This window comes from Melanostigma gelatinosum (assembly GCF_949748355.1).
Source record: "Melanostigma gelatinosum genome assembly, chromosome: 22".
NCBI classification, from domain to species: Eukaryota; Metazoa; Chordata; class Actinopteri; order Perciformes; family Zoarcidae; genus Melanostigma; species Melanostigma gelatinosum.
The window spans coordinates 6,823,909-6,841,035 of record NC_136655.1 but is presented as its reverse complement, the minus strand read 5'-3'; the positions used below and the strand labels follow the sequence as shown (position 1 = coordinate 6,841,035).

Genomic DNA, 17,127 nt, shown 5'->3' with positions numbered 1-17,127 from the left:
AGCATTGTTTACATTTTCAGTTTGATAGAATTGGTAACCGTAGCCTACAGTTTGACCTTCTCAATGAAAACCTTCTTTTCCCCAGCTGCCTTTGCTGAAGGCTTTGATTGACAGGCTGCTGCAGGATGGAATAGAGGAGCTGCTTCATGTGCTTCGCAACTCCAAGAAGACGAAAGAAAACACGGAAACTCACACCTCCAACGTCATCACTGAGTTCACAGTACATAAACAGCCGTTTCAATCCCGAGTCCTTTCTGGCATTAAAAAACGTCCAAAACAAAAGAGCAGTCAGAACAAATTGAGACTTGTTTTTTTTTTATTCATTTGTTTCATCAGAGTTCAGTGAAGTTTGACCTCACCAGCCAGCCGCTGAAAGAGTTGGACACCATTGAGGACCCTGATTTAGATCGACCGCTTCCAGAGTATTTGACAGTTGTGAGTAACTTAAAAATCTTCGTCTTGAATCTTTGAACCCGAAAGAATCTTAAGAAGTCTTTCTCTCGGGTGAGATTATTAATCTCTCGTCTCCAGGATTTTAAATGGGAAATAAATAAATCTTTCAAATTGCAGCCAGATGGTCACCCACTGTGCACTGTATATCGTGACTCACTTGCGTTTAGCTCAGGCAGACGCCGGTCGTCCAAAATATTCTGTCTTTTGGTTTAAAGGACCCTTTAAGTGAAACTGCAGAGGGTCCGACTTTATGGACCGGGTCCACCCTGAACGGAGAGCGGGAGCTCGACAGGATTCACACCAACTTAAAGGGCTCCAGAGAAAAGGAGATGGTGGACGGGGACAGTGACGGCATATCTTCCCTCAAAATGAATCTGACACAAGTCAACTCGACGTTCAATTATACTGCGACACAGGAGGTGAGGACATTCTACAACAAAGTATGCTAACTTCAAATGTACAATTTGCTAAACTGTTGAAAACATGCTGAGTACATTAAACCGAGTTGTGCATATTCACACCCGGCAGTTTCTGGATGTTAGCACAGTGTCAGTGTCTTATATGACTGATAACATTATCATTGACATAAAATAATCATCATTGTTAGTATCCTTGAAATCAAAAATATGATTTGATTTCCTGTGCTTAGCTCTCACATGCGTTGCCACGTTTTTGATTAAAAAAAAATTGAAGTACTGAAAACCTGACAAACCTCAGATGTCAGATACAGTTAATGTTGCCTGACATTTATGTTCTGTTGATTACAAAAGGATCAAAACAAAAATGTGCCTGTCAGACGGTTTCAGGGTTGCCAGAAGCTGTGGCGGAGACTGTCCTCCTCGCTCAGGAAGACTCCCTGAAGAAGAACTCGGGACAGAAGAAGAAGAACAGGGAACGTGGGAAGGTAGGGCAAACATGGACATCTTATTGGTGACTGCGTTTGACACTGACTGATCAAAAACACACGAGTATTGTTTCATTTATTATATTTAACATACAACACAGAATACTCTTTTGACAGTAATTTTGTAATAATGTTTCTTGATTGATAACTTTCATTTATAATATCTAAGGACCATCGTAGTATTTCATGTTTTTGCTCACCCTTCCTACTTTTTCAAGTGTTTTAGTTAATTCGTATTTCAAAGGCAAGGCCTTTATATCCATACAGCACATTTCATTACATGTTAACGAAATGTGCTTGACATACAAGTGCATACAGCAACAAGTGACATTCGAATATATTAAAAAACTAATGAGATAACCTCATGAATGCCTCCAAGTATATTTGATTTGTAATAAATGGGTAGAAACCGCCAGTATGGTCCTGTACAAATAGGTCTAAACCGTTTAATGACTTTAACACTAAGGCCTTCCAAACATCTTGATGTAAAAGTGTTAAAATCTTTGACATTCATTAAACTACCTTTTCCCTTTTTATACATCACCCTCAACTTACAGTATCAACCTCATAGTTTCATGCTTGATCATCAACGTCTGAAGCATGAGAAACCTTTCATTTGTTTTTCTCTCTGACTGTGAACTTCTTAACCAGGGCAAAGGAAATAAAGGACGACATAAGAGGCAGAGACAACGCCTGGTAAATGTCCTGGAAGGGGTCCAAACTAAACCCGAAAACTTAACTCGTCTTTTGCCCCAACTAAACAAAATAAAAACCAACTAACACAGCCATTAACATAACATTATTTGTGTGTAAATAACAGCTTTATTACTAAAACTGTTTTAAAAAATCATAATAAACTAACATTTTTAAGCAATAACAAGCAGAATTTTCATTTCATTGTATTCAGGGTGTGGCTGGTAAAACTAAATGCATGCATTTGTGTTAACGTCCTTGTGCTTCTCATTATATTAATAACAGATTTGATAATAGTTTTCTGTTGCAATCGCTTGGCATTGACGCACATTATAAATGATGATGTGTAACAGTATCTTCCTGTAATTATTGTCACTTCTCTTTTATCTAAAGACAAGTGATGAGGACAAGCAAGAGGAAGAGGAAGAGGAGTTTTATAACAGCGAAGACTACAGTTATGAATACGAGGTAGGCAGCTGCTGCGATGAATGACTAATTCATGAACTGTGGGAAACTTCAGTGTAAAGTGATGATCGATGACGTGGGGTCGGTGCAGATTTAGAGCGATGTCGTGGTGGGTGGCTTCTTGCTAACACACCTGTCATCATATCAGGGGTTTTTTAACAGCAGTATGTCATTTGTGCCCCCGCTAAACACTGGAGAGAGTTGATTAATGACACACCCACTACCTGAATTAATCATGAAGAATAAATTAGTTTGTCATTACAGCTTTTACAGCTTTTTTTTCTCCCTTTTTTAAACAGGAAGAACTTTCCCCAAGTGACTCTTCAGTAGAGGAGAGGAAAGACAACAGACAGGTACATTTGCTTCATGCAACATCTGTTTCAGCTGGATCGGGAATAAAATGTTTTGCAGCTCACCCTCTTCCAGTGGATAAAAAGGTGGAGGATTAATAATCGGTAGCCAAGATGACAACAGAAAGTAATTTACTGTTGCACGACTGCACTCTGATAGAAAGGAAGCGGAGACAGCTGAGCTCAGTTATGAGGAATAATGACATATGTATGCTGATTTTATCTTTTGTAGGAGGAACAATTACCCACACACAGTCCTGCTCAGTTGGAAACAACGGCGGGAGCCTCCAGTCGTCCTCTAACATCCTCCACAGACAGACAAACAGATGCGCAGGTGAAACGACACTCACTGTCTGATTTATTTCTTAAAATTGTTCTCAACCTTTTTTACATTGTTTCTTACATATTTTATATGTAATAAACGTATATTTAACGCAACCAAGTACTAATAAAACAGGTCAAAATCCCTCATCCCAATCTATCCGCTGACATACACGGAATAAAGAAGTGTAGCGGTGTGTGGATATAATTTGTTGTTATTTCTCAATAACACTTCAGATTTTTTTCAAATCCCTGAGGTTCTCTCGACAACCACACAGCCTCTATCTCAACCCACGGGTGGTATAGAAAAGGTAAGGGGGGGGGGGGCAGCTGGACTTGTTGGTGTCACATATAGAATTTCAAATCAACGCGGTGCTTCACTCTTGAGCCGCTATTGTCACTGTCACATTATTATCTGTCCTCTGTTGTTATGACCAGGATGAAGTGTCACTGCCTACGCCTCCCGTCACCACAGAAGAAGCAGACCAGGTAGAGCTTTGATTTGATTTGAAAAGGCTTGAGTCTTAACTGAATGTGTCTCAAGACCCTTGCATGCCTTGGAATGCAAATCTCTTTTATTAACACAAGACGCCTGAAAATGATGGACAAGTGCTGGAGAAATGAAGGATGGGCTTCACTTTCTGCCTGTCATAATATATGTAATAAGCACTTGGCATCATATTTCAAGACCTTTTCTTCTTTCTATTTCCTTTAAAAAATTTCACCAGTGCAAACAAAGTGCACATGTTTGTATAAGGCTAATTTGAATAGAGTGGGAATGGAAATATAGCATCATAGACATTACCGAAGCATGAGACAGGAGAGCGTTTCTGAGCGGCATGCTTTGAGCATGATTTCTCTATCTTGCCTGAATGGGAATGAGCAGAAATAGTGGCCTATAGTCTCTTCTGGAATGATTTACTGGCAAAGAAACACCTCCAGAGAGGTATACTTTTAATACTTTCTCTGTCTCGTTTTTTTTAAACAGGATGTGTCTTAAGTCCCAAGACACTGTGACTATAGGGTGTTAAGCATTCATAAGAAAGCACACACTACGTTGGAGCGTGTGAATAAACTGTGAACTGTTTTGCTGGTGAGGAGCCCTGAACCTGACCAACGTTTCATGAGGAAGGACTTCTTTCCACACAGAGACCGTGTCACTCACCCAAAACCTATGGCCATACCAAAGTTCATATCTCGTATGGGGGAGTAGAGCTATAACGACAATCAGGCACTGTTCAAATATATGAATTGTTTCCCCATGTCCAGTTTCGTTCTTCACCTTGTTCAATGTAAACGCCAGTGTAGCCTAAACCTTGTCTACGACTCCTAATTTATTTATTTCGACAAATACTTCTCTGTAACAAATAAGACATCGGATAAAACACAGAAGTTGGTGCCAACAATTTCAACATATATATCTCCTTCTGACAAGTTGTACTGACATTTTATTTATTAAAACTTCGAAATGTGTTGTGTTGTTACTTCACCAAACATCTTTGAACGCCCAGTGATGTTATTCAGAATGCAATGGTACTATAATCACATCTGCAGCCAGGTCAAACATTCTTTTCACTGGTGAAATTTTTCTCTGTTATTACATTGTTTTGTCTGTGTTTAACCTCTCTGTGCATGTATCCTCCAGTAAAAAAAAACAAAAATATTGAAATGACTTTCTCAGCGAAATTTGTGTCTTCCTTTCTTACATTTGAACCACGAGCACACACACACACACACACACACACATTACCACAGCTGGTTGAAAGAAGGAAGCATCACAATGATTGCGCTTGATTTGCTCATGAGAAGCTTTTGGGGGATTTCACAGGTGCCTCGATTCCAAATCAGGGTGAAGAAAAGCGCGCCTTGGCCCGGCACCATGGTAAGTGTCCCCTGGTTTTGTAGAAAACAGATTGATATATGGAATAACAAATGGCAGTAAACATCTTTTTTTATTTTAGGTGTTCATGCCAGGTGCCCCAGGTGGAAGAAGGCATTTCAAGGAGGCACAAAAAGTAGGTTTTTCCAGTCTTAAAAATTAAAATGTCCTACATTTCGTCAAATAAAGTATGAAAATACAATTTCATGGTAACCATCCGTGGAGCATTATGTGATTGCCCCTTCATTTTAATTTCAGCATCTGTCCTCTGGAGCTCAAGGTTACAACAGCTGGAATGTAAGTCATCAACTGTTAAAAAAAAAAAATATTAATCCAAATTAGGATGTTGCGACTTATAAATACAATGGTTTGTGTTGTAAAATGTGTTTCTCTAGCAAAGGATGCAAGAAAACTCTGACATCCAAACACATTCCAGGAGGCAGATGCAAGAGCGGAGGGAGAGGCAGCAGCGTGTCGCAGAAAGAGAGATTCACACAGGAATACCAGGAGGAGAGGAACCGACTGAAGTAGAGAAAGTGGAGGAGTGGGAAATGGAAAAAGAGAAAGGAGTAGAGACGGATGGAATTGCAGAAACAGGCCCTGGTCCTGTCTATGGGGAGGAGGAGAGGAGTGGAGACTACGACTGGGAGACGGAGGAGGACGTCGATCGAGAGAGAGGAGGAGAGGAGGAGGACCTGGAGAGGGAGAGAGAGGAGCTGGAGAAAGAGAGGGAGGCCGAGTTGGAGCTGGAGAGAAAAAATATGGAGAGGGAGGAAGAGCTGGAGAGGGAGAGGACAGGGCAGGAGGGTGAGAGAGACTTGGAGAGGCAGGAGTGGGAGAGGAGGAGGGTGGAGATGGAGAGGGGGAGAGAGGGGGGTTATGATGAAGAAACTGGACAGCCGTACCCTCCAGAGTATTTTTACCTCAAGGTAAGGGCACAACGTTTCCAAAACACGCTCAACATTGTGAAATACTCCCCATAGTAGGCAGTATAAATGTCCTCTTTAATCATACAATTCCTCTAATGTACTTTCCTATTCAACAGGGACATCCAGGTGAGAATGGAGCACCGGGACGAAAGGTGACGAACGATATTTTAAATAAATCTTTGTTGAACAGGGTCAACCTTGTAAAGCAAACAAAATCCGAAATGTTACATAATGAAGAATTGAACATCATGTTAATTCCAGGTACTGTTATATTACACAGTCGGTCTTCATGTAATTTAAAACACGAAAAAATGTAAGTGTTTAAACTTTGGGAGCGTTGATTCAAAGCCAGGATTTACTGAGTCACTGATATCGCCTCACTTATTAAACTAGTTTAAAGCATCATTATCATCATGACAGTCGCCACATGAAATGTGTCACCAGTCTATAAAAATACCACCGCTGCTGTCCCCACCTACCCACAGTGCATCAGTAAATCAGCATCAGAGCTGAGGGAGAACTTCTCTCCTGTCACGCCTGTCAGCGAAGCCACTTGAGTCCAGGCCTTTGATGTCACCCTCTGCTCTATTTCTGTGTGACTGCGAGACAGTAGATTAAAGCAGACGTTAATAATTCCCCTTGTTAAACATGCTGACAATTCTTTTTTTTATTATTTATTTACGCGCATGAAGAACAATGTGCCGAGGTGCACTTTCTAACTGATATTTGCTCTTTTTGTCCACACTTTTTAGGGGGAAGTTGGTGAAAACGGACACAAGGTAAATACTCGTAATCTGTAATGAACATCGTTGTTTAAGTTTTTCACAGTGAAATCTGGTATAGTTGTGCTTTTAATGAAAAGAAATGCCGGTGAAATATGTTATCAACATGATGTTTTGTGGTTTCAGGGAGAGCCAGGCATTGGCCACAGAGGTCCAGAAGGCCAGGCTGGTCCTCCAGGACATAAGGTTCAAGAAAAGAAAAAATACAAGCAATCTCTTCTTTATAACATCCCTTCTGACTCAATTAATCCCCACAGTCGTTTCCATCACTCTCTCATTGATTGACTCTGCTTCTCATCGCTGTTTTAATTTAGCAAATGTAATTGGCTCAGTGACTCGCTCACTCACTTAAAATTGTGTTTGAGCATGTAAAGTGCCAAAGGAAAATAATCGACTTTATTTGAAAACAATTATTCAAAGTTAATAGAAGAACTGATTTTTTTCACATGACATGAAACAAAGTGAACTTTAACTGTGTGCTTGTCTCCCAAACATCTCAATTGTTTCTATCTTTCTCTCCTGTTTCCCCTTCCTCAGGGTGAACCAGGCGAGCCAGGGCCTCCAGGTGCTCAGGGCATCCAGGGTATTCGTGGTAACACGGGCATTCAGGGCTCCTACGGACTTAGGGGTTCCCCGGGGGACTCGGGCGAGCCGGGCAGGGAGGTACATCGCTAAATATGAACTAACAAGTCGCCATTTAGCTCGCTTTGGTGTGAATGAATGCAGAAATGGACAGAGAAGCTTGTGCTTCATGGTGTTTAAAATAGAGACGTAAGAGGTTTTGTGTGTTAATGGCGCAGGGTGATCGGGGGAAGAGGGGGAAGAATGGATCGCCTGGAGCTCCTGGACCTCGAGGGGCAGGAGGACCTCACGTAAGGACCTCAATTTGCAAGCTTTTCTGATTTGAGTGATTTTTCACGGGGCTGTTCACTCAGTCCAAGAAATACACTTATAATCTTACCAACTTAGCATCATATATCGTGAAGTTTTCCACACGAAGTTTGAGTAAAACTCTTTCAAAAAACGAGTTTGACTCTTTTTAATCGTTCTTTGATGTTTGGGACATTTCATCTGATCGTATGTCAACTGGAAATGATGATATTTCCTCTTTCTACCACTGCATCTCTCTAATAAAGGGTCCTTCCGGTGTGCCTGGAGTCAAAGGAGAAAAGGTGCAAATACCGCATATATGACATTTGGGTCGAATTTACTTTTTACTTTGATCGGCCCACGAATCGAACGTCATTTTGTGAGAACTTGATTTCTGTTTGTAGCAGCAGCATACTGTTCACATTTGTGCAGTGTAGAGAAAACGTTGATCATTCTTTATAACCCTGTTATGTATCCTCACCAGGGGACCAGTGCCCCTGGTGAGCCCGGTGCCAGAGGGTTGCTTGGCTTCCCAGGCAGAAGGGTGAGTTAAGCTCAGCCTATTCATCACAGACAAACCCTGTGACGGGGAACAACACTTTCAAACATGTTTAATCGATTCCTAGCTTTGTTTATGTCATCTAAACTATCACACGCTGACTTTCTTCACCAGTTTGTGTGACAGCTTATCCAATCTTTCCCCGGTTTATACCCTTACCGTACTGAGCCTGACACCTTTCTTTTCTTTCCAGGGTGAAAAAGGCACTCTCGGCATTAGAGGAGCTCCTGGGTATTTAGTAAGCAACGTTTGAAAACCATACAACTGAGTCACAAAATTTCATTTAAGACTATCAGAGTTTCACTTTTGTATAAAATCCTTTCATTTGAACCTTTTTCTCTAGGGTCCAAAGGGCTGGCATGGCAGCAAAGGTGAAAAGGTGAGCGGTTATTTGACATGATTTGTCAAAATTTAGTTTGAAAACACTTTTAAAATTTGATCTTTTTTCCACTTCTTTTACCAACTTAATTAAACATATACTGGAAATTATAACACTGGAATACGATGATGTTTGATGCCGATTTGGAGACTGATTTAAGCAAACAAGACTTTGCAAGTTGATAGATGTTTGGCTGAAGCAGGCAGCATACATACTTTGATACATTCATGCGGTTTTCTGACCTCTTTCAGTGTGTTCTTCCAAAGGACTGCTATACTTGTAACTTGATGTTTTTCTATTTATAATGTTTCTGTAAAAATCTAGACCCTGTGGTGTACATACTGGTGCTGCAATGTCTGAGACGCTAGATGATCAATGTGCTTCTCGACCTCTTTGTACTTAATATTTACAGGAATAACGATGAAGCAATATATGTACGACATTCAGAATTGAAATGGTGTATGTATGGGAATTTAAAACATCTTTCTTTGCAGGGTGATCATGGGTTACCTGGAGTCAGAGGAGAAAGGGTATGATGATTTCCATGGTTCTTTGTGGGGCTTTGCATGCAGTTTGTTTGCTTGACAGCACACGTTGTGTATCATAGAAGAAGAAGTACACCATATTCATGGCTCCATATATATAGCCATTGGAAAACACATTACTTGCTTTGTCATTTATTGCAGATTACATTTATTTGCAGCTGTGTTTCACCATTTAATCACTTCCTACAGGGGAGTTTGCTTCAAATCCATGGACCCCGTGGATTTAAAGGTTCCAAAGGAGAGGCTGTGAGATCATCTATTATATTCACACAAAGTAACACATTTCAATGCATCTTTATTTGTTCTTACAAGGGCAATTGTACTCCTTTCGCCCACCCAGCTCAACAAATATACACTCAATAAATCAAATCAAATGCTGCACACTTGGAATTAGAAAGAAATGCTTTTCATAAACCTCCAAACACATCTGAAGCGCTCACAAAGTAAACGCATAAAAAGGCCGATGAAGTATCGAGTAGATGTTTTGTTTCAGGGTGAGCGAGGCCTGCCGGGTTTTGATGGCGATAAAGGAGAAAAGGGCGAGGACGGTCCTCCGGGAGTCAAGGTAATAAATCCGGATGTAAACATTTAAAAACCACAAAAAGAAGAAGAAAGCTTTCCAGAAGATATTTCGAGCATGGATATGTGATGTCAACAGTAATGTTATACAGGTCATCATCAAGTCGCTAATAGACAATTATCAGTTTGCTTCATACTTTGATTTATAACAAACGGCACTGCAAAAAATGCATAACAATGGAAAGTATTTCAAATGTTTTTTGAAAGGGCATAAAGGGTGATGCAGGCACCAAGGGGGCATTGGGGCGCTTTGGAGCACGAGGACCAGTAGGCCAGAAGGTAAACAATGGTTCATTTTAATATCTTGACACTGCTGCAACACTAGTTTAACCATTCAGCACTTTTATGTTCGTACTGTGTGTGACATGTTCTTCTTCTCCTACAGGGAGATCCAGGAGAGCCAGGACTTCATGGAGTGATGGTAGAGCTCCAGCACAAACACGAGCAAACACGCATTCAGTAATCGTGAATTGAACCAAAATTCAGTTCAAACTTCAGGGAATCGCACACAGTAAAAACACACAATTTGATTTAAGGGTCGCAATGGAGATCACGGAGATGACGGGGCCAAGGGGGACACAGGAGACAAAGGACTGCTGGGCGAGAAGGGCAATCGGGTACATTGACAAACAACATAGAACCAATCGTGATCCTTTTGATTTTTGAAGAATCAACCTTTTTTTCTCCACAGGGTGATCCAGGAGAACCAGGCTTACCAGGAGACCATGGGGAGAATGGAGAAAAGGTGGAAGCAGTTATAATTTGTCACAGTTTTTTCCCCCCCCACCTCAGTATGAAACTTTTGTTGAGTTTCAGGTTCTCTATTTGCATGATATCACTATCATTTCTTTTACCTGCCATTCAAGGGCTTCAGAGGTTTACCTGGACGCACTGGGAATCCAGGCCTGGATGGAGAAAAGGTTCGGCCTAAATTAGCACCTCAGACCAAAGTTACACGTTCTATAACAATGTCACGTGAAGGAATTCTGCCGGTAATCTCCATTACCGTGTCTTTGCAAAACAGGGAGATATGGGGTTACACGGAATCCCTGGTGTACCTGGGCTGAATGGACTCACAGGGCGCAAGGTAAACATTCAGGTGTTTCCTCTTTTCCCCAAATGTACACAAACTCACAATGCTCATCGTGTGATATCACTGTAGGCCGATAAGGGCCAGGGAGGCATCAATGGTGTTGATGGTGCTCCAGGAGGGAAAGGAGACAAGGTAAGTAAATTAACATCACCATCACCGGTCATTAATCTCATTTGACTGATTATCTGCTTGTCACGGTTGTATGTTGTTAAATTCCCAGGAAAAAACGCTGATGTGTGTTTTTTTTATCTTCCCCTGTACACAAAATACGTCTTAGTGTGTTAATGCACTTCTTTACTCCATGCAGGGTGAATCAGGCTTCTCAGGTTTTCCCGGGTTTAAGGGGTCTTTAGGGAATCCAGGAAGGGATGGCGATGAGGGACCACCAGCACCTCCAGGACCCCGAGGGGTCACAGGACCTAAGGTACCGTATTCCCACTCCCTCAGTGTAGTTAGGGAATATGATAATGACTGCTGATGAATTAAAAGAAAAATGGAGGAAAAACATGGGCTTGTTATCAACGTCACAGATTAATTACCTCATTATATCAGGTTGTCAAGCTGTTCTCTTGATCACAACGTCACTGCGTCATTTTCTCAAGATAACAGATTGATAATAGTTCCAACAGGTCCCCTTTTTTATCTTAAAATAATGGCGTACTTCAATTTTGTAAGACAGAGCAGGTACAGGTACAGAGCAGGAACAGCCATCTGTCAGTCTTTAAAAAACGTCATATTTTTGTCCAAAAAAGTCCAAGTTACAAGAGGAGACTTGAATGTGACAGACCACAATGGACAGGAGGATGAGCTGAGCTTGATTACAGTCATCACCATGTCTGTGTCTTGTTCAGAGAGGCAAGCAGCATGTGCTGTGTATAATGCAGCAGTGGAGACAGCACAGGCATGTCCTTAAATAACATACATACACATACGTGGAGGTTTATTTCCGTCTGCAGCTTTCAAGTCATATCTTCCTCAATTAAGTCCTTTCAGCTGCAGTTAGCAGACCTTCGGTGTTGGCAGAGAGCTGGAAACTTATAATGAGGATATACAAAGGGTGTAGCTAATTGGTCTGTCTTTCATTATGCTCAGCAGGTTTTTTTTTTTTTTTAATAATCTTAAAACTCACAATGTGTTTTCTCCGCACACACTTTGATTTTTGTCAAACAGGGGAACAAGGGCAGAAGGGGCAGATCGAAGCAATGTCAGAGGGGAGGACCCGGGATTCCAGGACTAAGAGGACAGAGTGTGAGAGTCGTGCATGAACACACGCGGACACCTTTTGTGTGTGAAAGGGAAATTGGTGGATTTTATCTGTCATTGATTACGGTGATGTCTTGGTCTTTTTGCGTTTCCTTGTTCACAAAGTCTTTCTGTTTCTGCTGAGTGCAAGATATCGTAGACATCAGAGAGTCTTGTGTGACTGTTTTCTCACTTGGCTGTTTGTATTTACGCTACAATATGACATGAATGTGGTATTCATCTTGGTTATAGATGCTGGTTGTTAGCAGGCTCTCTTTTTCGTGGTTTTCTCCAAATGAAAATGCTTTGTACAAATAATTATAGCTTTAAATGTAACTAAGCTCATACATTTGTGAATGTGTTTGTGCTGTAGGGCAAAATGGGTATTGAAGGAGGAAGAGGGGAGAAGGGGGAGCCTGGACTCTCAGTACGTGTTTATCACAATCACAAACACAAAGACACGCCTTTAAAATGCATTCTGAACATATACAGAGTTCGCGAAATGGATTAACTTACTTTGAATCTTGTCGTTCTCTGTGTCAAGGCTGAAGACGTGAAGGAGCTAGTCACCCAGCAGGTGGTAGAAAAGTGTGGTAAGATGTGTGTGTGTGTGCGTGTGTGTGTGTGTTTGTAGGGTGGGGGGGGGGTCACGTTATTCACTCTTACATTTTGAACCCTCTGTGTGTGCTGGTACTTTTCTGTACATTTGTCCAAGAGTGAACATTCGCGTGGCTCTAAACAGGCCACATTATGTGTGTGTGTGTGTGTGTGTGTGTGTGTGTGTGTGTGTGTGTGTGTGTGTGTTTGTTGTGGAGCTCCCGTGGCAGCAGCATGGCACCCGTGTGTGTTTTGCCATCTGTTGTGTTCTCTCACAGGAACACACACCATGGTGCTAGCAACAACAGTAGAGCCATTCACAAACACGAGACTGCCATTAGGAATCCACTACACACTTACCAGACACTTAAAGGACAATTCTGTGTATTGTCAACCTTTTCCACTGAAGACATTTGGACATTGTAGATACATGAGTTTCCCTGTTTGCTTTTCAAACACATGGTTTCAGCAGAGAATATCCCAGCACGTGTTAGCTATTTGTTGCTTGTTGAAACCACACGTCTACCACAATATATTTGGTGAAAAGATGTTTTTTAATAGCATCTCTTTGCATTTCACTGCTGTGGTTGTTTATAAAGCAGCAGCGCTTCTAGCATACAGCAAAAGGAAGAGTAAAGTATAAAATAATAAAAAAAAGTCTGAATGGATAAACTAAGAAACTAAAGCCCAGGTTTAAAATAGCTGAAATGATAATTTGATGATCTCAGACTCAGACAGATTACTGATTTATGGACCCAAACTTTACCACTGAGTACTCTACTATTGATTTACAGTACAAGCATTATTAAAACAGCATTATTATGTGGTTTTCATGATTGTGTGATTCATGTTTGTATCATTACAGGGTTGGAATACAAGTTCATGGTAAAGTCTGTGGATCCAGATGGAACAACGGCAGTGATTGAGAATAAAAAATTGCCGGATGATGTAGTGATATCCCTCAACCGTTACCTCCATGAAGGAGGAATGGAAGAAGAAGTGGAAGAATATGGAGACAAACTGGAAGAAAACGCTCGTCCTGCAAACCGCACTGGTAATAACAGTCATTTCCAAGTTACACATCGAAACAAGTAGCTGTCCAAGCCCATGGGCCATGCACACAGATGCCTGGGATGTCATCATTTTCTAATGTACTCAGTTGTCCCGACAGGTTTATAGAGTATGACCGAGTGTGTGTCACAGCTAAATGATTACATGTGTCATAATGATGTGTAACAGCTGTGGTTTTCTGCTGTGTTAGTGGGGATTTTGAATCAGTAATAATGTACTCTGAGGTGTTTGGAGGAAGACAATATTGGGACACGACTATCGCCAAATCATCACCTCCATCTCACCGATTGTTGCTTCATGTAAGAAACCTCAGAGTATGTTATCACGCTTCTATTACGGTCGTTCACAGGAATAAAGAGGTCAGATTCAACACGGAGTTCAATGATAATGTAGCCTGAATCATGCTGCTATTGGTTACCTTCTATGGATAAAAAAATGTACCAAGTAAAGAAATGTTTTTAAAGCTCAGCTCAGGGTGCTTTAGTGCAAGCCCTTTGGGGTTTGTGGCAAGATTATTTTCCATGTTTGGTGGATTGGTGTCACAGTCTAAGACTTATAAGACGTGCTATATTCTGCAACAATGCTTTGGCCTCAACTATATTTTGCTTCAGGTAAACATAACCAGAAAACCCAACCATTTGCTGCTGCAGCGTCTTTATTTGCTTTATTTGTCAAACTTGTCATTGATGTTCAGATTCTCTTGAGGGAGGGACTGCAGAGTGGGGACAGAGGAAGAAAAGAGGGGTGTTTGGAACAAACACTGCTGGTGAGTGGCCAAGATGACTGGTTTTATTCCTTTTTTAATCTAATTTACTTGCTCTGTGTTTGTTTCTCTTCACATTGTCACAATACATTAGTAACTATGATTAATGAGTTGCTTGAAATCCCGAAATGCACAACGTTTGGGAGAATATGAGTAAAACTTATCTGTAAAACTTCCATGAATGTTTGACAGCTGGTGCTGGATTTCATGAGGTGCTTCTTCTGCAGCGAAAACTGAAAAATATGGTTTTACACAAAACCTTGTGTGAAAGACAGCAATGCATTGATAGCATACAGCAAGTCAGTTCACAGGAACCTATTCATATTAAAGGAATGATCTGATGTTTTGGGAAGTTCACTTATTCGCTGTATCTTGAGAGTTAAATGAGAAGATCAATATCAGCCTCTGAGTTCACTACAGAGATGATGGGTGCTAGGCCTACCTTAGCACAAATACTGGAATCACAGGAAACCAGTACATCCAAAAGAAATCAGCTGGGTGTGACTGCATAAGACAACAAAACAAGCAAGTATCCTTTTTACGCAATCATTGGTCTCAATGGTACTGCAGGATTTTATCATCTAATTTGTGAAATCTTGTCGGATGTACTCTCGTATCTCCCTTATTAAATCATACCTGCACCAGGCATTTTGCACACTAGTGTCCCCAAGTGGTCTCTACACATATTCTTTTCAGAGTGTGAAAGACGTCATCGTGCAGGAATAATGTAGTCGGTGATCCCACTCGTCGAACATACTGAAAGTTTTCCTGCATTTTTGCTGCATATCCAAAATCTAACATAAGGGGGGGGGGGGGGTTGGGAAATAGTGAATGTACAGCATCTCAGTTTGTTTGGTATTGTTAACCGTTTCTGTTTTCACCTCACATGCAACGTCAGCAGCAGACCGCTGCCTGGAGCCGATGTCAGAGGGGGCCTGTGCAGAATATGTTCTGCTCTGGTACTTCCACCCTCGCTCAGGGGAATGCAGGCCGTTTGTGTACGGGGGCTGCGGTGGCAACAGAAACCAATTCTCCTCAAGAGAAGAGTGCCAGAGTTGGTGTGGGATGGAGAGGAGAGGTAGGAGGAACCAGTCAGATGAACTACAGCCTACATTGTAACAATGTCAGATGAGTTTAAAAAAAATTAAATCGTTTGGTTGTACATTACTGCATAGTAAAAATGGCGACATTACGACAATACATTATTCTGGTATCCTTTTAATCCAAGTAAAAAAAAATGCATTTACACGTCCACAGGTACCGAGCCCTGGGGAGGAAACTAGCAACCCACGTGGAGAAAATAATTTTTGTATATAACTGTGTAAAATGTTAGAATGTTGTGTTTTGTATTGGATTTATTTATATATTTCAACAGATCTTGATTTGTTTTATGGACAAATTGTGTTGAAATTCAAAATGTGAATTTTTTGATTTGTATACATGTTTCTGAAATCGACTGACTTAAGACTGAGTGTCAAAAGTGATGAATATTTTTACACGACTGAAAAATTAAATCTATCTTTTTGTTTGTGCGTCTGTGTCGTGCTCGTCTCATCTCTCTCTAGTCTCTCTATGCAACACTCAGTCACCTTTCTTATGTTTTGTCGTAGAAGAAGCTGGTGGCTGATGGCCTGCTGCCACTTTCATCACCACATATGTTCCTTTGGCAGGGGGTGTTGTGGGTCAGGCTGGGAGCCTGATGAGCGACCAACAGGGGCCCAGTGAGGGAGATCATAGGGACCGTTTTAAAAGACACTCTCATCAGATCAACGCAGCAGTAGCAGGGGATTCCTGCGTGGGGTGTTGACGTGGGGGCAGCACACATTCACGTTTTCTTTTTCTGGCAGTGTGACATGTGAAAATACACGACACAACTTGGATTCTCAGGTTGTCATTGGTTGATGTTTTAAATATATATTGTACTCCCACATGCGAAAATGCTTCATAGATCTGCAAGATGTGGTTACGTAATCCACAGTGACAGGTTGTTCTTGCTCAACCACACCCCCTGCCAACCACAACTACTCCAACCCTAAAATAGAAGCCACACTGCAAAAAATAATGAAGACTTATAATTTTAGCTTTCAGATCATTTGTAAATATCTTTATATACTTTTTTAAACTTAAACTAGATCTACCTCTGCTTGAAATCTCACTTGTTTCCAAAGAAAATAGATATTAAATAACGTTCTTAAAGAGCTAAATCATTTCAATCAAGGGTGCTCTGTGGAGTTTTCTTGTAAACACCAAAATGCATTGTGTGCATCCTTGATTTATAACAAAAGTGTCGATTGCTTTTCCTCCCTCATGAAGCTTGTTTACAATTATTTTAGTTTGCTCTCTGGCTTCTTAGAAATAAGTTAGAAATACGACTTAAAACCAAACTAAAAAACGTGTGGTCAATACCCCTTCACGTTTAAGCAGAGCAAAATTCTGAACATATGTCAAGTGACTAACAACACAATCCAGCATAGTAATGAAAGTGGGATTTTTCCATTGAAGTTGAAGAGGACCAATTATTTCCGTTTCAAAGATCAATTGCAGCGCGCAAGCAAGAGTGGGAGAACATCTTATCGCACAGTGTGTCACAGACTGTGATTACTCCTGCGGTCGACACTTCTAGTCATATTAATCCGACAATGAAGTTGCTCAT

At 41.0% G+C, this 17,127-nt stretch overlaps 1 protein-coding gene across 3 annotated transcripts in view; it reads left to right on the top strand.

Moving 5' to 3' along the window:
* The window catches only part of col7a1l (collagen type VII alpha 1-like), a 43,429-nt gene extending 27,423 nt beyond the window's left edge, over window positions 1-16,006 (top strand). The window contains exons 69-109 of one of the 3 annotated variants that reach the window (XM_079294083.1): window positions 86-220; window positions 337-435; window positions 669-872; window positions 1,250-1,357; window positions 2,009-2,053; window positions 2,444-2,518; window positions 2,815-2,868; window positions 3,098-3,199; window positions 3,444-3,497; window positions 3,625-3,675; window positions 5,015-5,068; window positions 5,148-5,201; window positions 5,324-5,362; window positions 5,461-5,994; window positions 6,111-6,146; window positions 6,747-6,773; window positions 6,903-6,962; window positions 7,314-7,439; window positions 7,577-7,648; window positions 7,913-7,948; window positions 8,131-8,190; window positions 8,399-8,443; window positions 8,549-8,584; window positions 9,079-9,114; window positions 9,319-9,375; window positions 9,623-9,694; window positions 9,916-9,987; window positions 10,094-10,129; window positions 10,245-10,325; window positions 10,400-10,453; window positions 10,575-10,628; window positions 10,733-10,795; window positions 10,871-10,933; window positions 11,109-11,225; window positions 11,972-12,049; window positions 12,417-12,470; window positions 12,588-12,636; window positions 13,506-13,694; window positions 14,406-14,477; window positions 15,373-15,552; window positions 15,732-16,006. In XM_079294083.1, coding sequence (XP_079150209.1) covers window positions 86-220; window positions 337-435; window positions 669-872; window positions 1,250-1,357; window positions 2,009-2,053; window positions 2,444-2,518; window positions 2,815-2,868; window positions 3,098-3,199; window positions 3,444-3,497; window positions 3,625-3,675; window positions 5,015-5,068; window positions 5,148-5,201; window positions 5,324-5,362; window positions 5,461-5,994; window positions 6,111-6,146; window positions 6,747-6,773; window positions 6,903-6,962; window positions 7,314-7,439; window positions 7,577-7,648; window positions 7,913-7,948; window positions 8,131-8,190; window positions 8,399-8,443; window positions 8,549-8,584; window positions 9,079-9,114; window positions 9,319-9,375; window positions 9,623-9,694; window positions 9,916-9,987; window positions 10,094-10,129; window positions 10,245-10,325; window positions 10,400-10,453; window positions 10,575-10,628; window positions 10,733-10,795; window positions 10,871-10,933; window positions 11,109-11,225; window positions 11,972-12,049; window positions 12,417-12,470; window positions 12,588-12,636; window positions 13,506-13,694; window positions 14,406-14,477; window positions 15,373-15,552; window positions 15,732-15,757 — 3,459 coding nt within the window. In that variant the 3' untranslated portion in view covers window positions 15,758-16,006. Of the gene's footprint in view, window positions 1-85; window positions 221-336; window positions 436-668; window positions 873-1,249; window positions 1,358-2,008; window positions 2,054-2,443; window positions 2,519-2,814; window positions 2,869-3,097; window positions 3,200-3,443; window positions 3,498-3,624; window positions 3,676-5,014; window positions 5,069-5,147; window positions 5,202-5,323; window positions 5,363-5,460; window positions 5,995-6,110; window positions 6,147-6,746; window positions 6,774-6,902; window positions 6,963-7,313; window positions 7,649-7,912; window positions 7,949-8,130; window positions 8,191-8,398; window positions 8,444-8,548; window positions 8,585-9,078; window positions 9,115-9,318; window positions 9,376-9,622; window positions 9,695-9,915; window positions 9,988-10,093; window positions 10,130-10,244; window positions 10,326-10,399; window positions 10,454-10,574; window positions 10,629-10,732; window positions 10,796-10,870; window positions 10,934-11,108; window positions 11,226-11,971; window positions 12,050-12,416; window positions 12,471-12,587; window positions 12,637-13,505; window positions 13,695-14,405; window positions 14,478-15,372; window positions 15,553-15,731 lie in introns of those variants that run through there. The other 2 variants (XM_079294081.1, XM_079294082.1) reach the window with 2 other exon arrangements.
* Window positions 16,007-17,127: the final 1,121 nt, after the last annotated feature.